Source organism: Neomonachus schauinslandi, chromosome 7 (genome assembly GCF_002201575.2).
Source record: "Neomonachus schauinslandi chromosome 7, ASM220157v2, whole genome shotgun sequence".
Classification (NCBI taxonomy): Eukaryota; Metazoa; Chordata; class Mammalia; order Carnivora; family Phocidae; genus Neomonachus; species Neomonachus schauinslandi.
Window position 1 is genome coordinate 120,297,694 of NC_058409.1, and position 21,092 is coordinate 120,318,785.

A 21,092-nucleotide genomic window follows, 5' to 3' on the forward strand; every position below is an offset into this window, starting at 1 on the left:
AGAGAATAGGGTGCCTGGGTGGCTCAGATGGTTAAGCGTCCGCCTTCGGCTCAGGTTGTGATCCCAGCGTCCTGGGATCGAGTCCCACATCGGGCTCCTTGCTCCATGGGAGCCTGCTTCTCCCTCTGCCTCTCTCTCTCTCTGTCTCTCATGAATAAATAAATAAAATCTTTAAAATAAATAAATAAATAAATAAAAATAGAAGGCAGAGAGAATAGTATAATGAGCCTCCATGTCCCCTGCACCAACTTCAACAATTATAAATTCATCACCAATCTTGTTTCATCAATACCCCCACTCACTTCCCTCTTTCATATTATTTTGAAACTAATACCAAATACATATAATTCTATTCATGAATATTTTAGTAAGTATCCCTAAAAATTAGGCTCTATATATTAATATAAAAATCAAGTCCATGTTCAAATTTCCAATTGTCTCTTTTTAAGTTTTTTGAATAAGAATCCATATAAAGTCTACACATTTTCATTGACTTATACATTTGCAATTCTCTTTCAAGCTGTAAGTCTACCCTCTATCCCTTTATTTATTTATTTATTACAATTTATTTGTGGAAGAAATCAAGTTGTTTGTGGGCATTATAGTTAACCACAGTCTAGATGTTGCTGAGTGCTTCCGTATAGGATATCTTTTGTGTTCCTCTCTCCTCTGTATTTCCAGTAAGTTGGTAGTTGCAGGTAGAGGTGACTTAACCAAATTTAATTCTAGTTTTTTTTGGTAAGACTACTTCTTAGATGGTGGTGTATTCTTTTATCAGAAATCTGTAATGTCAGGTTGACTCCTTTTTTGATGTGAGCAGCCATTGACACTCAACATTGACACAATCAAAGAACCCATCCCAGCTGGTGACTGAAATATGTATGTCTATGGCAGTTCTTCCTGAGCCACAAGTGTACCCACTGAGCTTGTTTTTTGGTCTAAGGGATAGCAAGGCCCTTCCGGCCCACATTCTTCAAATGGGGTTAGTTTTGCAACCAGCATCTGTTGGGTTTAAGTAACACTCTTTCCTAATTCTTTAAGTGGCTTGAGTAATGAACATGAGAGTGATATAATCATATTTTGCATTAGAGAGATCATTTTAGCAGCAATATGGAAAAGGGACTGTAAGGGTGGAAAAGATGAAGAGCAATGCTCATCACTAGAAGATGGGACAGATGGCTACTGCAAGAGTCCATGCTAGTGATGATATAATTCTGTCCTTGTGTCTAGCAGGAAAGTGGAAAGAGATGGAGGGAGGAAGTGAATTATAGGAGACATTAAATATATGGAACTGACAGAACATGATTAATTTGATGTGGAACTGAAGAAGAGTGAGAAACAAGAATGACTTTGAGGCTTAGGTGGATATGTGGAACTTCAGTGCCATTCACTAAGATAAGAAACCTAGTAGGAAAAACAAGTTTATGCTGGGATAAAAGAAGGCAGCCTCAGTTTCTGCAATGTTAATATAGAACTGGCTGTGGGACATTCAAGTAAAGATGTGTATATATGAGTCTGAAACTCAGAAGAGAGGCCTGCACTGGAGATGTCAATGGAAGTCACCAACACTAAGAGAACAAATGAAGCTGTAGGCATATATGAGCTCTTTCAGGGACAGATGTAGAGTGGAAAAAGAAAGGAAGCCAAGACCAGAACACAAAGGAACATCATCACTTAAAGGGGAAGTGAAAGGGAAATAAGCCCACCAAGGAAATTGCAGGATGGTGGTCAGAAAGACAAGAAATGAGCCAGGAGAGATTTCTTATGGAAACAAGACTCTAGGAAGGCAAACTGGCCAATACTGTTAAGGGCCACAAAACAATCACATAATAATGCAGGCTGAGAGGTGTCCAGTGGATTTGGTAAGTAAGTCCTGTAAGAGTGGTTTCAGCAAAGGATCGGCAATAGAAGCCAGAGTGTAGTCATGAAGAATTGAGCAAGAGGAAAAGAAGTCAAGTCTGTGAGCACAGACTGCCTTCTCCACTTTGGCTGGGAAAAGGAGGACTATCTGTGGTAATGTGGAGGATTTAGAAAGGTAAAGAGAAGAATTTGGCTTTTGTGAATGAGAGTAACTTGGGCTAAGGGAGAACACAAATTATGAGATATTTAGGAATGGGGAGTGAAAGAAGGGGAATAATAATAATATAAATAATATGATGACACACAGAACAGAGAAGAGAAAGGGGGTAAAACACTGATAATTTAGATAGAATTCAGAACACAGGTGGAAGGAAATTTGACAGAAGGTAAGGATAAGTTTGGGTTAAAGGAATATATTTTCTTAAGAGAGTTCACATCCAATAACTGCTATTTTATCAGTGAAATAAGAAACAAGATCATATGATTATAGGGGAGAGGAGAGTGACAAGAGATTTGCAGAAAGTAGTGAAGGTTTTGAATAGCCATTGAGAAGGATGATGGGAGAAAAGATTCACTAGGAAAAGGTATATGAGATTATAGAATAGTGTTGAGGGTAACATTGAGACTGAATGCCATTTGTAATATCAAGAATCAGTGAAATAGCAATTTTCTCCAGCTATGTTAATCAACCTGAGGAGAAAAATAGAAAATCTAGATGGTTACATAAATCATTAGGGATTTGTGGGGCCCAGGTATTGATAACTGTTAAGAGCAGTTGGAGTAAAGTGGTTTGGATTGAAGCACCTTGGAGCCCAAGCCACAAATGACAGAAGTAAAGCCAGGTGGAAAACATCTGGAAAGAAGGAGTCAAGGTTTAGAACTAATTCTCTTTGGTATCTATATGATAAAAACAAACAAATACCTTCAGAATCCCAGAATTGAAGTATTGATATACTGCAATTTTCACAGAAAACATATTACTGCCCTGAAGCAATGGATTAATTTTACGTGTCCACTATGAATACACAGAACTGTCTTCAAGGTCCCTGATTTTCCATTTTTTTGCCTCCACAGCAGCATAAATATGAGGCTAAAGCCCATTCTAATAACTTCTGATGTTTTAAATCAGAGCAGAAATTAAAGAAAAAAGAATAATTTAAAAATGATCCTTTTATTATTTTTCATTTTTCATTGTAAGGTGAGCATCTATTTGCTCCATTTTTACTTTCTCTTCTTTCCTGTTTTCAGAAGCCCTGTAAATGAAGAAAGTCAAGATGGTATGATGCTCTCTGATGGTAAGGGGCAAAAAGATGTTTTATTTATGTGTTTGTTACCTCAGATACAGAAATTTGAGTTAATCATTCTGATAGGGTCACTATTGGGCCATTGTCATCATTGGTCCATGCAAGACCCCTCTCTTGTTTTACTTATGTATGTATTCCCTTTTACCTCCATGACCCATTCCCTTCTCTCTGTTTCCAACCAGAGACAAATATTCTAATATATTTAATGTGTTTGTGTCTGTTTTTACATATTCTTTGCATACTCTTATATGTGTGTATATATTTCAATTTACATAAACATTATGTTATAGCTCACTCTACTCTTTTTTTTTTACACTCAGCATAATGTGTTTTAGGGGGCCCACACATGTTGCTATATGTATATTTAATTTGTTAACTACTGCACAGTACCCCACGGTATGTATCCTATGCATTTGCATTTTACTTCCAATTCACTGATACTTACAAATAATAATTCAGTGTATGTTCTTGTCCATATTCCCATGTGGACCTCTGAGAGACTTTCTTTAAAATATATATCCAGTAGTGGAATGGCTGTTCATAAGCTATGGAATATTCATTTTGACTGATTAGGACTAGAGTGCTCTCCAAGAAAGCTGCATCTGTGTGTACTCCCATCAGCAGGGCATGAAAATTCCAAGATGCTTACCTTGCACCAATGTCTGGTATTATTCAGCTTTCCAATTTCAAGTCTTATATGTATAAAATGATATCTCACTTCATTTTCATATTTCTGCTTCTATTGGGTCTGAGTGCTTGGTTTGTGTATTAGCCTTTGTGGTTTCCTCTTCTGTAACTTGCCAGTTCAAAGATGTTAAAAATAGCTCCAAAATGGGTTTCTGGATAGGCCAGGACTAACAAATGTCTTGGAAAGTGAGGGAAAGGAGAAATAAATGTTAATTTATTTTTTCTTTTTTTGATTCAAATATCTTTTGATACTTTAGACACTGCAACTATCTTCTCTCACCCAAGCTGTCTTTCACTGAACATAAATGAATTTTTATATAATCAAATTAATTATTACATTGTAACTTGTGTTTTAAAGTTTTAGTTAAGAAGTCCTATCCCTGAAAAATAGAAATATTATCTCCTATTTTCTTCTATGAACTTCATCCCTAATATCTGAGTCTTTGATGTCTTTGCAGTCCACCTTTGAGGAGTTAGCAGAAACCCAGATTTACTGACTCATTTGTGAAACCAGTTTTCCCATTACCATACTTTGAAATCCATCATTCTCTCAATCTTTTATAATGCCATCTTTATACTACATCAACTGTATATATGTGTGTCTATGTATGTATATGTGTGTATTTGTGTGTGTAATAACTGTGTCTATAAGAGTGTATATAAATTTATTCATCTGTCTCTGAGCTCTCTATTCTACTGGTCTATGTGTTTCTTTTTTTTTTTTTAAAGATTTTATTTATTTATTCATGAGAGACAGAGAGAGAGAGAGAGGCAGAGGGAGAAGCAGGCTCCCAAGGAGCAGGGAGCCCGATGTGGGACTCGATCCCAGGGCCCTGAGATCATGAGCTGAGCCAAAGGCAGACGCTTAACCATCTGAGCCACCCAGGCGCCCCTGGTCTATGTGTTTCTATACCAACACCACATTGTTTTTATTATTATTACTCTAGATTATGTCTTAATATCTAATAATTAGTTGATATCACTAAACACTTGAACTGCAACTGACATGGGATTAATATCTGAAAAACATAGGAACTCTTGCAAGTCAACCAGAAAAAGATATCAACTCCAAGACAAAAGTGGTCAAAGGATATGAACTGGCAAATAATCTTTTTCCTTTAGAGAGAGAGAAAGAGAGTGAGTCAGGGGGAGGGGCAGAGGGATAAAGAGAGAGAGAATCTTAAGCAGGGTCCATGCCTAGCGTGGAGCCCAATGCAGGGCTCAATCTCACGATCCTGAGATCACGACCTGAGCCGAAACCAAGAGTAAGCCGCTTAACCAACTGAGCTACCCAGATGCCCCAGTAAAGTATCTTTTTTTAAAAAACCTAATTAACTTGATTTGCTTGATACATAAATCCAAATCGTTGGGAACAAGTAAGTCAAAAAGGGCAAACTAGTGATTTTCTGATAATACCTTTGTTCCACACAAGCCCATAAAACCAAATGTGCATGCCTTTCATAAAGAGGATAAAAAGTCGGGCGCCTGGGTGGCTCAGTTGGTTAAGCGACTGCCTTCGGCTCAGGTCATGATCCCAGAGTCCCTGGATCGAGTCCCGCATCGGGCTCCCTGCTCGGCAGGGAGTCTGCTTCTCCCTCTGACCCTCCCCCCTCTCATGTGCTCTCTCTCTCATTCTCTCTCTCTCAAATAAATAAATAAAAAATCTTTAAAAAAAAAAAAAAGAGGATAAAAAGTCTTCATTATTTTTTGGCCTTTGCATTATTTTATGAAAGCCAGTGAGATGATCTTACAGTTAAAGTACAAGCACTGAAAAGGCCATAGTAAAGATCTAAGCCACATATTCTATTTTGTATTTATGTATCTTTGATAGAGCGTAAGTTCTGTTACATTATGAACTGTTTTGAATATATTATGTCTAATAATTCTGTACTAAAGTGCTTTCTAATTAAAATATATTACTTCTACTCTTTTTTTAAAATGCTTTAGGTCCTGGAAATCCAGATGAGGTCAGTTTTTTTTTCCCCTTCTGATATTATACAGCTTAACTAAAATATTTAACAATTACTGTGATTCATGTTCTATTGACATAAACCAACAAATGAAAACCTTTATGAATAATAATGATATTTTTTCATTTATAATATTACTTCGTCTAAAATGTTTGAGACATTAAACACCAGTCATTAAACTGACTCACAGGAATTTTGTAGCACTGCACATAAACTTGAGTCTGGCTAGACATCTGAATTACATAGCAGAATATAAAAAAAGATCTTTTTGTGCTTACTCTTCCAGTCTATCTCTTGAAAGAAAAAAAAAAAATTTTAAACAAGACAAGTTTATATACACTTAAATTTATGCTTGTTTTACTAAGTATTTGATCAATGTAATATGTGTATGTTTCCTTTTTGAGTAATTAATATTAATTATTATTAATGTTTTCCTTGACAGGAACAAGACAGTGAAGGAGAAACATATGAAGACATGTATGAGTTCCATTTTTTTTTTACCATGATTTCATCCCTCTAAAATGAATATTATGATTTCTATGAGGGAGAATGGATGGATATTCAACACTAAGGGGGAAAAGCTTTATTGTTCAAATGACTGACATATAATGATAACCTTTATTTCAATACAAAGGACTAAAGATTCTTTCTTTATTTGTCTAAGAATTTTATGGAGGACTCTTAAAAATGTTCTTCTGTGAGAGGCCAGCGACCCACAGCTACTGTGGCCGGGAATCACTGAGCCAGGAATCTGGACTTCTTGTTCTCATTGTGTCCTTGGGCAAATGAATTTATCTTTATGTTACAAGTTCCCCACCTAGACAGTGATTCCCCTCACAAGGGTGCTGTGAGAAATAATTTACCACAGCACCAGATGGCAAAGTTTCAACCTGCTAAAGCAGAAAGATGTTAAAAATAGCTCCAAAATGAGTTTCTGGATAGGCCAGGACTAACAAATTTCTTGGAAAGTGATGGAAAGGAGAAATACGAGTTAATTTATTTTTTCTTCTTTTGATTCAAATATCTTAATTTTCTCTACCTGCTTTTTGTACAACCAATTCTGACGACAGTTTCGAGCTAAGGTTTGCATGTATGTTCATGTTCATGCCCTGTACCTGTGAGTGCATGCAAGAGAGAGAGAGAGAAAGATTGTATTCATGCCAATATGCAGCAAGAACAGGGCCTTTATAAGCACTGTCTCCCACTGGCTAGCACAGGTTGTGAGGGGAAGCAGAGCCTTTGGAAAGTATCCTCATTTGTATGCCTCCTACTGGATTTAAGAACAATCTCACACACCCAGGAATTTTGACAACCCTTCGTTTTTTACCTTCATCTCTACAGTCAGATACTGTTTTCTGTTGTGGGTAGAAACCTCTGAATATGTGAGCTGTAACACATCAATGCTTGCAAATGCCCAAACAACCTAACAATTTGTATCCACAGAGAAGCATCCAAAGAAAGAGAGAAAAAAAAAGAAAAGGAGGAAAAGAAGAGATTAGAGTTGGAGAAAAAGGAACAGAAAGAGCGAGAAAAGAAAGAACAAGAAATAAAGAAGAAATTTAAAGTAAGAGCTTGCTTGCTGATGGGTAAAAAAAAAAAAAAGAATGATCTCTTTTTATAACTTTCACACAAAAGGGGCACCATTCTTGAAAACTTACATGGTGGGAGAATTAGTTAATTGTTGTTTCCTAAAAAAGTAACTACCTTCATAACAGTAATTATTTTGCCCAATAAACTACCTTATCCCTGCACTAAAAATGTAATATGATAAAGTCCAAATAAAATATGGCAGCTTAGAATTAGTGAGCCCCTAGTAAATTTTATGGTGATTGAGTGAATGAATACTCGGTTGCTCAAACCCATCTTGTCTCTCATCATTTCACATCTGATCTTAACCGGCTTATACTCTGAGCTTGAAGCACACACACAGATATCCCTGTGGCATGTATCACAACGGTGCAAGGGACACAAATGTCTCTGGATGACCCAGACCTGTCTCAGAATAAAGCTGCTATGAACTACTCTAACTGCTATTGTCTAGACCTGACATATTTTTGCCTTTATTTTTAGCTTATGTACATGTTGACTTCTGAAACCCACTCTTTCTCATCCCTCTTTTTCCACCTGGATTTCTGACCTCTCTCTTCTCTGATCTCTGACTTCTAACTGTATGACTCCTATTACTACCCCCAATGCCACACTGGCAGGCTAGCCTTTCTTGATTACACCATCTTTGATGACATCTGGCACAGGTCTGGTGTGTTAGCTATATTTAAGGTGATTATATGAATTACAGAACTATTCTTCACTATAAAAAGGATTCATGTCAAGATTCCTTTAAACATTTAATTCCTCTGGAACATTTAATATATGGTTTGAGTAATAAAAATTTGATTTCTATATAACTCCCCAGTATAGTTATTGTACTAAAACAAAGTTTCAACAGCATGGTGCTGGAAAAAACATAAAGCTTTGAGTCAATTGGACAGACGTGGATTTAAATTCCAACTGCCCGTATGAATTATGTGATTGTGGGCATATTATTAAACTTCTCTAGGGGCGCCTGGGTGGCTCAGTTGGTTAAGCCACTGCCTTCGGCTCAGGTCATGATCCTGGAGTCCAGGGATCGAGCCCCGCATCGGGCTCCCTGCTCGGCGGGGAGTCTGCTTCTCCCTCTGACCCTCGCCCCTCTCATGTGCTTTCTCTCTCTCATTCTCTCTCTCTCAAATAAATAAATAAAATCTTTAAAAAAAAAATATTTTAAAAAATAAACTTCTCTAAACCTCAGATTCTTATTCTTTTTTTTCTTTTTTGGTTTTTGTTCTCTAAAGTGAGAATAAATGATACCTCTCCTGAAAGTTTGTTGTGGAGTTAATTAAAATAATGTACATAAGACACTATATCTGCTAAGGTTCTTGTTAAATTTTGAAAAAGCTTACTATATAATCTATAGAGAGAGTATAAGCTTATATATATATATGTATATATATAAGTAAAATTAAGATTAAAGCATGACTATTAAGACATTTTACTCATACAGATGTATGGGTACCAATGTTCATATTTTTCAAGTGGCAAATATGAAAAATTAATTTCTTAAACAAAAGTTTTCATAACACATTTTATGAAGGGACTTTATAATTTTGAGGGAATTAGGTGAAGTTTTTTTCTGTGTTTCTTTTGGAGGAATCAATTTTGCATTGTTTCATTCTTTCATTCAAATAGTATTTTTTAGTAAGAAAAAAATAGGGTATGGAAATCTTACCACTAAATATGAACTCAAAGTTTGTAAAGACTAGGACTTCACAAGCTATATTCCCTCCACAAAAATGTTAAAAGATGTTACAATTAAAGAAATTAAATAAATGTGAGACCTTATAATAGCACCATATTTCATTAAATCTATGACATAAAACATTTCACATTTTCAAATTCTGAAAGTCAGATGCATCTTAACATCATTGGCATATCATAATTTAAATTAAGCTGTTTCTCTCTTAGTGGTACATAATTGATGATATGTCACAATTCATAACATCATGAGTTCAATAAAATTGAACTTCAAAAATCACAATGCATATTTGCATATCAAAAAATCCAAGAAATTATGTTGAAAAAGATACAAATTTAGGATTAGGCAATTAGGAGTTCAGGATTCATGTTCTCAACTAGATTACAGCAGTTCCTCTTACTCACAGGTGATACATTCCCAGACCCCCAGTGGATGCCTGAAAACATGGATAGTACCGAACGCTATATATACACTGTTTTTTCCTTTACATATATACCTATGATCAAGTTTAATTTATAAGTTAGGCACAGTAAGAGACTAACAATAACTAATAATAAAATAGAACAATTGTAGCACTATATTATAATAAAAGTTATTGAATGTGGTCTGTCACTCTCAAAATCTCTTATTGTAGTCCACTCACCCATCTTATGATAATGTGAGATGATAAAATTCCTACATGATGAGATGAAATGAGGTGAATGACTTAGGTTTTGTGACATAGAATTAGGCTACTATTGATCTGACAATAGGTCAGAAGGAGAATCATCTGTTTCTAGACCGCAGTTGACCATAGGTAGCTAAAACCCCAGAAAATGTAACCACAGGTAAGGGGGGAGTTCTATATTCTCCTGCTGTGAAGAAACCACTGTACTGTCCAGGATATTTATTTTCAAAACCTCACATACCATTTGTTCGCTATTTTTTTTATTTACAAAGCTATTTCTAAAATGTTATCTTGCTTATAGCAGGTAATGTCTACTCTGAGTTTACAGATAGACAACACCATGAAGTTGGGAAAAAAACAAACAAAATGCTTTTCCCACAAGTACAACCCACCACCACCACCTTACCTCCCCTTTGTTGTTTGAAGTCTGAAGAGCACCATCAGAATAACCATACAATTCAAAGATGGAAAAAAACTTCCACCTACCAAGCGGACCACCAGCATATCCCGTAAAAACCATAGCACCCAGCATGTATTGTCGTACATAAGCGGTATTCAGTTATTAGTGGCTTCCTCTGCAAGCCTTTCACAGGCTTCTAAGGTCAACAGATCACTGCTACTCTCTCTTGGATCCCAAGCACATGCTTACCTGTTCCTTGCTGTCCTGCCTCACCTCGGATTTTCCCCTCACCCCTCTTAGAGGAACACTCATTGTGCATGACATTCATCCCCAGTTTCTAGCTCAAACCCATAAATGTTGTAAATAGGCTGGTTGGCAGGTCATGGACCTATCGTCTTTCAAAACTCGGTTCCTAAAAGATTTTCTGAATAGTAAGAAAGCCTGTTGTGATTATTGCCCCTCTTTGCAGCTAACAGGCCCTATTCAAGTCATCCATCAGGCAAAAGCTTGCTGTGATGTCAAAGGAGGAAAGAATGAACTGAGCTTCAAGCAAGGAGAGCAAATTGAAATAATTCGCATTACAGACAACCCTGAAGGAAAATGGCTGGGCAGAACGGCAAAGGGGTCATGTGAGTGCAAATTTTCCTATGACTTCAAAGTGTTGGGTTTTTTTTTTAAAGACAATATTAAATATGCAAATTCTCTTAAGTTAGGAGTAGTTAACAGAGAGGACAAAAATAGGAAAATTTAAAATGACAAGGATGGCTCCATCTTTACCTCATCTGCATTATTGTTTTAGTGGGGAGCAATGTAAATATTTATATTATTCCAGGGAGGAACAAAGGGCGTTAGTTTCCTCATTGATGTTAAACGGGGTTGGTGGGGGGGATGAATCATGTAAATCACTTTGGAATCTTTAAAGTGGACTCTAAGCTTACTGCAAACCACGACAGCCTAAGACTTCGACAAAGTCCAGTCAAATGTGTCTACGTCGGAAGTCTATAAATCAGAAGTGCATGCAAAGAAATGTAGGAAAATTTTAAAGAGCAAATTGCAATTGATATTTTATTTAAAACTTTGAGATATTGAAACTACAGTTATCTGACCATAAATCATTCCTCCTGTTGGTAGATGGCTATATTAGAACAACTGCTGTCGCGATTGACTATGATTCTCTGAAACGAAAGAAAACATCTCTCAGTGCTCTTTCATCAAGAGCTATTGAAGATGACCAGGAGGTATATGATGATGTTGCAGAGCAGGATAATATTAGCAGGTATGTGCAAATGCAAACTGTAAAGCAGATCAGACTGTCGTCTTGTCAGACATTATATATTTTAAGATCCTAGAGTTTTACTTTCCGTGTTTCCGACTGCTCACTATCAGTAAATTACCATTTACAATTACAGATACTTCAGTGTGGGTGAAAGGTCACTTGAAACTCCATAGTCTTTTATTTCACTCTTCAGCTGTGTGTATCAAATACTACTTAAAAAATAATAGGCCATTTGCCAGGTCTTGCCAAATGCGTCGTCATTCTGAAACACAGTTTTCTAATATTCGTTCTGATTTGATCTTAGGGCTATGCCTAAAGTAAATATGATTTTGCAAAATATGGAGCATGAGATATAAAATTCAGCTCTAAAAATATAAAAATTTTTGCTCTAAAATCTCTGAATCTAAATATATTTGTTGTTCTTATTTTTTTTTTAAGATTTATTTATTTGATAGAGAGAGACACAGCAAGAGAGGGAACACAAGCAGGGGGAGTGGGAGAGGGAGAAGTAGGCTTCCCACTGAGCAGGGAGCCTGATGCGGGTCTCGATCCCAGGACCCTGGGATCATGACCTGAGCTGGAGGCAGATGCTTAGCTGACTGAGCCACCCAGGCGCCCCAGAAGATTGCTTTTTAATAAAACTCTACTTTGCTTTTAAAAGTAAAAAAGTAAAAGCTCATTTCACTATGACCCCTGGGAATCAACGACGGGTCCAATTTTATTTCCATGGCCCATTCATTCCACTAGATTGGAATGATTCTCCCGGTAGGAGTCACAGGAACACCTTCCCGGGGTAGAGGAACAGAACAAGACATCCTTTCTGGGAGGAGGCAGGAGGGGAGAGGCACCATCTTCTCCCATGTACCTTTCCTTCTCATCTTTCCCTTCTCAGTCTTCTGCTTCCTTTCTCCATCCCTCCTTTTCTATCTCGTTTTTCCAGCTCTGACCTTCCTGGTCCCTTCTGCCCCTTTTGGCTTTTCTATTTTCCTTCTCCTTTTGTTCCTTCCTTCCTCCAATATCTCCCTTTCTGGGTAAAGCCGTACCCCTTCAAGTTGAAGGAAAAGAGGATGAAAATCTCCAGCCCAGTTAGGAATCCTTGTTTTCCTGTGCCCATGTTGTAGAATTGGGAAACATCCACTATGATCTCAAAACATATAATCTGCACTGGATCTTCACTTGGGTAAAAATGGGGTCTGCATCCTTCATAACTCACACTTCAAAGAAAAAAATTGCTTCAATTATCAAACATTTTTAAAATGTAAAATGACCAAAATAGTAATATACTTATAAAATGTATGAAGAATGCAGTTTCCTTCCCATAGTTGTTCACTTCATGTCATCAGTTAAACTTGCTGTGTTGCTTTCTGGCAGCTTTGTCTTTCTAAATAGCCTACAATGCCTTCTTGTCATGTTTTGATATATGTTGCATAATTTATGGTAAATATGCCATAAATTATGCAACATATATCAAAATACGTAATGTATGCACTGGAGTTTACAGATCATAAATCAGCTTTAGTAATCAGAAACGCTCTCTGACCTAGTGTGGGAGTCTATAAATGCCAGTTTTGAGGTCAGAGTTTTAAAAGGCCATATTCTGAGATTTACAGAATTTTCTGTACATGACTATGTCATTCTGCCTATCTGCAGCATATATACTTTATGCTTTATGTTTTATTTATTTTAAAAATGCTTTTCTCTTATTTTGAGATTAAAGAATCCCACAAATATTAATACATACATATTTATGATGCACACACTCCGGAAAAAATAATAAATCCATGAAAAGGAATGATGTTCTTAAAATGAAGCATTGTTTAATCATGATAGGCAACTATTTCCCCAAACTAATACTATTACTTTTCCATTGTTTGGAGTCCATAGATACTGCAACCCTAGAGGACATGCTCTAATTAGTAAGCATGTAGCAGAAAAAGAACCTATTTAATGAAATGGAGTTAGAGGAGGTGTACGGTTTTAATGCTCAATATCTGAAGCAAATATAGCACCACAATAGTTACTAACATGTATGTCACCCTTAGGCATAGTTAATAAGAAAATGAAAGAAGAGAAAATGAAAACACAAGTCTGATGTTGGGTTTGTTTTGGTTTTGGTTTTTTGGAAGCTACAGCTGCTGCCGGGAGAGATCCCACAACAGAACAGGCTTTGTCCTTAGTAGAACAAGGGAAGATGCTGACTACAGCCGGCAGCTTGCCCTGGCGAGAGTAGGAGAAAGCACCATCCTCTCCTTCCCCTTCTCTAGATGCCTCCTGGGTCCTCACATGCTTCACCTGCTCTTCCCTGATGGCTCCAAGGGTAGGGGGAGCTGACTGTGCACTTCAACTTCTGTGAGCAGGCAGGAGACTTAAAAGCACAGGTCCTGACAGCTATCCTTCTCCCTTTTTTCTCACTAAAGCAATTTCTGTAATAAATATGAGACGTTGAAGAAAAGGAAATTATACATGCAAATACTTCAACACATAACAAACTTTGCTTCTCTGCATGGTCCTCAAACCTCTTCCTTCCCTCTTTTCCTTCCTTTCTCTTTTCTGGCACATTCCTCTCCTTACCTCCACTTCATCTGGTCAATGCCTTGTATTCCAAACAGACTATTTATAAGAAGTTGAAGAATTGCTCTAAAAATAAAATAATGTGTGGCAACTTTGGTCCTGATTATTAAAACTCCGTTCTTGGGGAATTGGTATGAGAATCTCCAAGATGACATGTATTTGCCAAGAATGGCAGCCAACTAAAATTGCAATTTTTCACATGATTCTAACTGCTTGCTTCACGCTCAAAGGGAAGTGTCAGACAAAATGAATGTGAAAACAGTATGTAAGCAAGTGGAGAATATACTTAAACTTCATCAAAAATCAATTCCTTATTTACATATTAGGACATTTATAGCTTGTTTTTCTACAAAGTTCCATTAACAAGGTATGTTTTATTTCTAAATTAACTGTAGATCTGTGTCAGACCCATTTCTTTTATTCTGACTTCAAGGTTGAGGAATCAGATATGAGTGTACAATTAATACTGCATGACTATAATATCAGACCAATATCTGTTGCTGGCAGATTATCCAAAGGGCAAAAAATGGTGGTTTCAAGGGGTGCAGTGAAGTAAAGACAAAAAAACATTATAGAGGAAGGAAGGACACTGAGGTTCTTATGTCAGCTCTTCTGTTAATTAAAAGTGGGTTTGGTCAAGTCACTTCATTTCTCAGAGCCTCAGTTTCATTTCTGCAAAATGCGAGGATTAAAACTGACTTCTGAGATTTTCCCAGTTCTCACAATCTACTCTTCTTTTGCTCTAGCAGAACTCACATTTTAGTGAAAGACACAGGCAAGAAAACAGATGATTATAAAATAGGGAAAATAAAGAATGTTAGAGAAATAAATAAGAAATACAAGCAATATGGATTTAGAAAATTGAGGGCCACACTATTTACAATAATAAGAATAAAATTTGGGGGTGCCTGGTTGGCTCAGTCGGTTAAGCATCCAACTCTTGATTTGGTTCAGGTCATGATCTCAGGGTCGGAAGATTGAGCCCCGCATCAGGCTCTGTGCTGGGTGTGGAGCCTGCTTAAGTTTCTCTCCCTCTCTCTCCCTGCCCCCCTCCACGCTCTCTCTCTCTGTCTCTCAAATAAAGAAATCTTTTTTTTAAAAAAAGAGTAAGATTTCATGAGTAAGATTTCAACTTTTTAGAAATTCTCTCTTTAAAAAAGAATATACTGCTACTGGACTAAGATAAAATGCTGTGGCTATAACATATTAAAAGAGAATTGGGGGCATCTGGGCGGCTCAGTTGTTTGAGCATCTGCCTTCAGGTCAGGTCATGATCTCAGGGTCCTGGGATGGGCTCCCCGTTCAGCGGGGAGTCTGCTTCTCCCTCTCCCTCTGCCTCTCCTCCCCCGCTCCTGCTCTCTCTCTCTCAAATAAATAAATAAATAAATAAATAAATAAATAAATAAATAAAATATTTTTTTAAAAAAAGAGAATTGAGTTTAATGTAATAATGGTTCTATATGACTTCTGGAATACTACTGGGGTTGGTTGGTTGTTTTTCATAAATCTATCTATGGAATGATGCAATAAAATGTATAATCTAAAAACTACCTCGGGAAATGTTAAAAGCAAACAGTAACGTTGTTTTGAAAACTTTATGTAGTACTGACAATCACTGGATTCTTATTAGGTTTGTTTTGTTTTGTTTCTTGCCTTGTTTCTATTATGATAAGGAACAATGTTTCTTCTTCTTCACATAGAACATCCTGATAACTTTGAACTGAAATGTGATTTCTCTTTTGCATAACTGTTCAATATATGTACTTCTCTTCCGGATAGCTACATAACTCATACGCTAATTTAATTTATTTTTTTTTCCTAGCCACAGTCAGAGTGGAAGTGGAGGTAAGCCACACACTTTTATCAGCAGTTTCTTCAAGTCTTCACCATTTTTGTCTATATTAATGACAAAATGCTTTTGTTTGCAAGTAATGAGGAGGATCTTAATGTGGTACCACTGGACTGGGAGCCAATGACCTGGATTCTAGTCCTGCCCACTGAGTGACCCTAAACAAGTCACTTCTTTCTTCCAAGTTTGTTGTGGGTCACAGGGTGACACTATTTCCGGTGTGCTCAGGGCACTCTTGATTTATGCCAGTTGTCTGAGCACAATTATTAATAGCATCCCCCTTCACTTTTAGAAGTATCCTTATTTGGACAATTTATATGGTTACCTTAACTATGACTCCTAAAGACTCCTCATATTCTCATCGCCAAAATAAAGGTATTTTACTAATAACTTTCAGTGCTAAAATTCTCATCCTAAAAGTCAGATTTCAAGTTCTTTGTACATATTTCTGCACAGAGGAGGTACTCAATAAACATTTATTAAATAAATATTTGTCAAATAGCAAGGATCCTGAGGGTTTACAACAAAGGGTTTAACTCTTAAAATATCACTTTTTAAAAAAGATTTTATTTATTTATTTGTCAGAGAGAGACACAGCGAGAAAAGGAACACAAGCACGGGGAGGGGGAGAGGGAGAAGCAGGCTTCCCGCTGAGCAGGGAGCCTGATGCGGGGCTCGATCCCGGGACCCTGGGATTGTGACCCGAGCCGAAGGCAGACGCTTAATGACTGAGCCACCCAGGCGCCCCTTAAAATATCACTTTGATTAAATGAATCAGAGCTACTGCCAAAATTCAAAAATTCACCTTTCATTCTGTTTTTCTTTGCTTATATCTTGATCAGTATCTTTTTCTGAATGCCCCCTCACTATTAATTAAATTTTTATCACCTCCTCTTTTCCACAATATTTAACTCTATCCCTATTCGGTTTTATTTTTTCTCATATTTATTCTCCCCTATTCCTTTTATCTCCAATGCGCAGTGCCCTTTATCATCCTTCATATATTTATTAAATTTCACCTCTAAGAATTCCTTTATAAATAATCAACAAAGCAATTTACCTACTACCTATGTGAGAGTGGGGAAATAAAGTTATTTTTTAATTAAATGGTTAATAAGGAACAGGGACTTTTCTGGAGTTAAATAAGGCAGATTTATTATCAAATTTTGAGTGACTGTTACATGACCAAATTATAAAATTAACAGAAGATTCTTTCCCCCTCCACCATCCAAATGAAGGGATGTTCCCACCTCCCCCAGATGATGATATTTATGATGGGATCGAAGAGGAAGATGCTGATGATGGGTAAGAATAATCAGTGAACTGTTTTCTTTCTTTCTTTTTTTTTTAGATTATTTATTTATTTATTTGACAGAGAGAGACACAGTGAGAGAGGGAACACAAGCAGGGGGAGAGGGAGAGGGAGAAGCAGGCTTCCCGCTGAGCAAGTAGTCCGATGCGGGGCTCGATTCCAGGACCCTGGGACCATGACCTGAGCCGAAGGCAGACGCTTAACGACTGAGCCACCCAGGCGCCCCCTAGTGAACTGTTTTCTTGAAAATTTTTTACATACTGAAATTTAGTGTTGATTTTTGGTTAGAATAAAAAGCAAAAAATCGTGCTCTTTATTACAACACCAGTAACGATTTGAATGTTTAATTAATAGCAGAAGTAAGTCAGAAAGTATAATTGTGCCACACTTCAAGTGAAGCGGTATATTATTTGGAAGAACCTCAACAACTTTGTCAAAAGAAGTGAAATGAAAAAGAATTATCTGTTACAGATTTTTTTTCAAACTTTTCCCAATCATTTATTTATCAATCAATAACCTCTGGAGAGTTTATCAGTTGCATGGCTATCCTCTGTATAATAATCATAGTTTTAGACAATCCAAATAAAATGAAACCATATGCTATTTTTGGCAAAACCAGTATGAGGGAGGCTGGGGTAACTGGGTGACAGGCATTAAGGAGGGCATGTGATGTAATGAGCACTGGCTGTTAATATACAACTCATGAATCACTGAACTCTACCTCTGAAACTGATAATACACTACATGTTAATTAATTGAATTTAAATTTAAAAATAAAAATTTTTAAAAAACAGTATTGAATGCTTAATTCTCTGGTTTTTAAACTTTTGTAATGACGTATTTTAAAATTTAAGATCTGTCATGTACTTAAGATCTGTCACATATTTTAAACATAAAATAATGCAAAATTGATGTTTAAAACTTAATTTTGACTTAGCTTGCTATTTTAAAACCAAGAGAAATTTCACTAAATAGAAAAAATAACTCACCTACTACTTACCTAGTAGCAGCAGTATTCAAAGACCATGGCCTATAAACATAAAAGCATCATCTCGTTGAATACAATGAGTAACTTGCTGCCTGAATGATCAATGCAGTAAAATTATAAAAAATCTGAATGTCCACCAAACGTCTTCACATTCCACCAATGATTCCATTCTGTTCAATGCCTGCATGCTCCTAAGCTCCACACTACAGGTTGAAGAGAAGAGTAATTCGTGGTCCTGGGGGATTTTGAAGATGTTAAAGGGAAAAGATGACAAAAGGAAAAGTATACGAGAGAAACCTAAAGTCCCTGAGTCAGACAATAATGAAGGTTCATCGTAAGAGTCAACCAACCAAATTCAGTGCACAATAACTACACTAATAATAATTTAATCAAGTGCTACTAATATTTTATAACCAATAACCAAATTCTGACAGGCTTAAGTCACTTCAACATTATTTTCCATTAGTCATCTTAGCCTCATTTATGGTGTCACCCTTACACTCATGCATTTACATAAGAGGAACACAAAATATTCAAAAATTGTCATATGGTTCAAAGATATATTTTACCTTTCCTACAAACATGCACAGAGAACACACGCATGCACACACACACACACCCCTTTACATACTCATACACACTTCATTTAGTAGAACTTTTTTTCACTGCAACATCATATCTAAAAGCTCACAATTCCAATGCCACATTTTATTATATAATATTTTATAGTGACTACCCTTCAAAATGCACATTCTCTTTTAAAAAATTAGCTTGCCAGAAATAAAGGACACAATTTGCAATTTCTTTTCTCTAAATACAGTATTTAAAGTCTTTGTAACTCAGTAGATTCTCATCCTTCACTAAAGTCTTTATAAAATGTTAATTCCACATAGAATTCCTCATTTTAAGTCTTTTGTGAGACCTAAAACCAACACTTAGTAAGCAAGACACTCAAAATTGTAAGTAAACATAACAAATCCTCTTTTTTTTTTAACAAATCCTCTCTTGATGCACCATTATTCAAATGCAGACCTTACTTAGAAATAAAGGCAGAGATTATTTTTCCTGTTCCAATTGCACACCTCCTAATTTTGATTTTCAATCATTTGAACTAATGACCTCTCACACTTTAGCGTAACTGTGCACCATTCTTCTAGTGATGTGTGCTTGTGTGTGTGCTTGAAGTTCAGAAAGTAATAAAAGCAAAGGTCCTTTTCTGTTGCAACTAAATGCCACCCAATCCTGATTTCAGATCACTTATATTAATAAGCTCTCCCTCCCCAGTTTCAGTGGATATTCCTCTCTTATTCACCATTCTCCTGTTTGGGAAAACATGGTCATACAAAGAATCCTATGACCTTTGTTCATTTCAGCCCTCTATTTCTACTCTTTAAGTCAAATAAAAAGTTTTGACCTGAGCTATGCCAAAATGACTTCAAAACACTGAGTGCATTTAATTTACTCTGATTTGATAATATGCCCAAACCTCATAGAACAAATCTGAAAATATTGGTCCAATGGCTATGGGCAAAATAAACCACTGAGTGCCTTGACTTTTGACTTTTTTGGCCACCATTGGAGTTCAAAAAAAAAAAAAAAGTCTTGCGAAATTCCAGATTGATGGGCAGAAACTGAGGTTCAGTGGAGAAATGGAGATGAGAAAGGAATGACCATCAACAGAATTAGCCTTCACAAGCCTCCAGGCTTACTTCTTCATGTCTCTCCTAAATAAAAGGGCTCAATTTCTGTGTTTATATTGGTCTGATTATAATTGTGTTCTCATTTTCTTTCTAGTTTCCCTTCTCCTCCTAAACAATCAGGTAAGTAATAAAAACTGATTATATATTTTACATCTCATTTCTTGCGATGGGGTAGTGGGAAAGCATTGGATATAGTCATGGTATCTGGACTGAAGTCCTGACTCTGAAAATAGTAACTTGTGTAACCTTGTCAAGCAACTTCTCCTTGGGGGGGCCACAGCTTCTCAACAGTTAAATAGTGGGAACAGGAAAATTTTTAATATTGATGGTTTTTAAAGATTTTATTTATTCATTTGTCAGAGAGAGAGAGAGAGCACAAGCAGGGAGAGCTGTAGGCAGAGGGAGAGGGAGAAGCAGGCTTCCCACGGAGCAGGGAGCCCAATGCCGGACTCGATCCCAGGACCCTGGGATCATGACCTGAGCAGAAAGCAGACGCTTACTGGACTGAGCCACCCAGTGTCCCTAATATTGATGGTTTTTAAAATGTTCACCCCATCATAGGGGTCACTATGGAGAAAGGAAGGAGTGGACAGGGATGGACACCAATATTTCTCATGTCTCCTCTACCCCAATTCAGTCAAGCCTGATATATTGGGCTTATGCATAAGGATTTCTAAAAATGTACCAAATTATATGACACCAAGTCCCTTCTAAATCTAAATTTCTTTGATTTTTTTAAATGTTTAATTTATATTGTTTTTGGAAAACTTTCCACTGCTAAATGTGAAACCGTTTCTTCTTCGAACAATTTTGATCAGCTTATTTTTTTTTATCCCTGCTGAAATAGACCTTTCAAAGATTCTTCTTAAACTGACTTTGAACAAAATAAAATGTCTCACAGGAATATTCAGAGGTTTTCAAAAAGTTTGTCTGGATTTATAAATAAGTTGAAAGAGAAAACTAAACACACAGATAATCTATTCTTCCAGACTGTTTATCTGATCTTGTTTTCAGTTATCAGTTTGAAAATACATAAGGCACTAATTCAAATTAATCAATAACTGATGATGAGTTTATATCTTAATCTATAATTTTCAAAAAGTATTCAAGAAATTTAGCTCCACAGAGGGTAAGTATAAAGTGAAACAAATGTGATCAGTTAAGTAAAAAAAAATTGGGTTTTTTTGTTTTAATTTTGGTTTGTTCTCAAGTGTGT

General features: G+C 36.5%; 1 protein-coding gene across 2 annotated transcripts in view; it reads left to right on the forward strand.

Annotated features, from left to right (window-relative positions):
- FYB1 (FYN binding protein 1) overlaps positions 1-21,092 on the forward strand; it is a 109,494-nt gene that overhangs the window by 71,054 nt on the left and 17,348 nt on the right. The window contains exons 4-13 of one of the 2 annotated variants that reach the window (XM_021696351.1): positions 3,109-3,155; positions 5,799-5,818; positions 6,264-6,298; positions 7,265-7,385; positions 10,650-10,809; positions 11,312-11,456; positions 15,850-15,872; positions 17,115-17,181; positions 18,373-18,510; positions 19,971-19,996. In XM_021696351.1, the coding sequence (XP_021552026.1) occupies positions 3,109-3,155; positions 5,799-5,818; positions 6,264-6,298; positions 7,265-7,385; positions 10,650-10,809; positions 11,312-11,456; positions 15,850-15,872; positions 17,115-17,181; positions 18,373-18,510; positions 19,971-19,996 (782 nt within the window). The remainder of the gene's footprint in view (positions 1-3,108; positions 3,156-5,798; positions 5,819-6,263; positions 6,299-7,264; positions 7,386-10,649; positions 10,810-11,311; positions 11,457-15,849; positions 15,873-17,114; positions 17,182-18,372; positions 18,511-19,970; positions 19,997-21,092) is intronic. The other variant, XM_044916938.1, reaches the window with a different exon arrangement.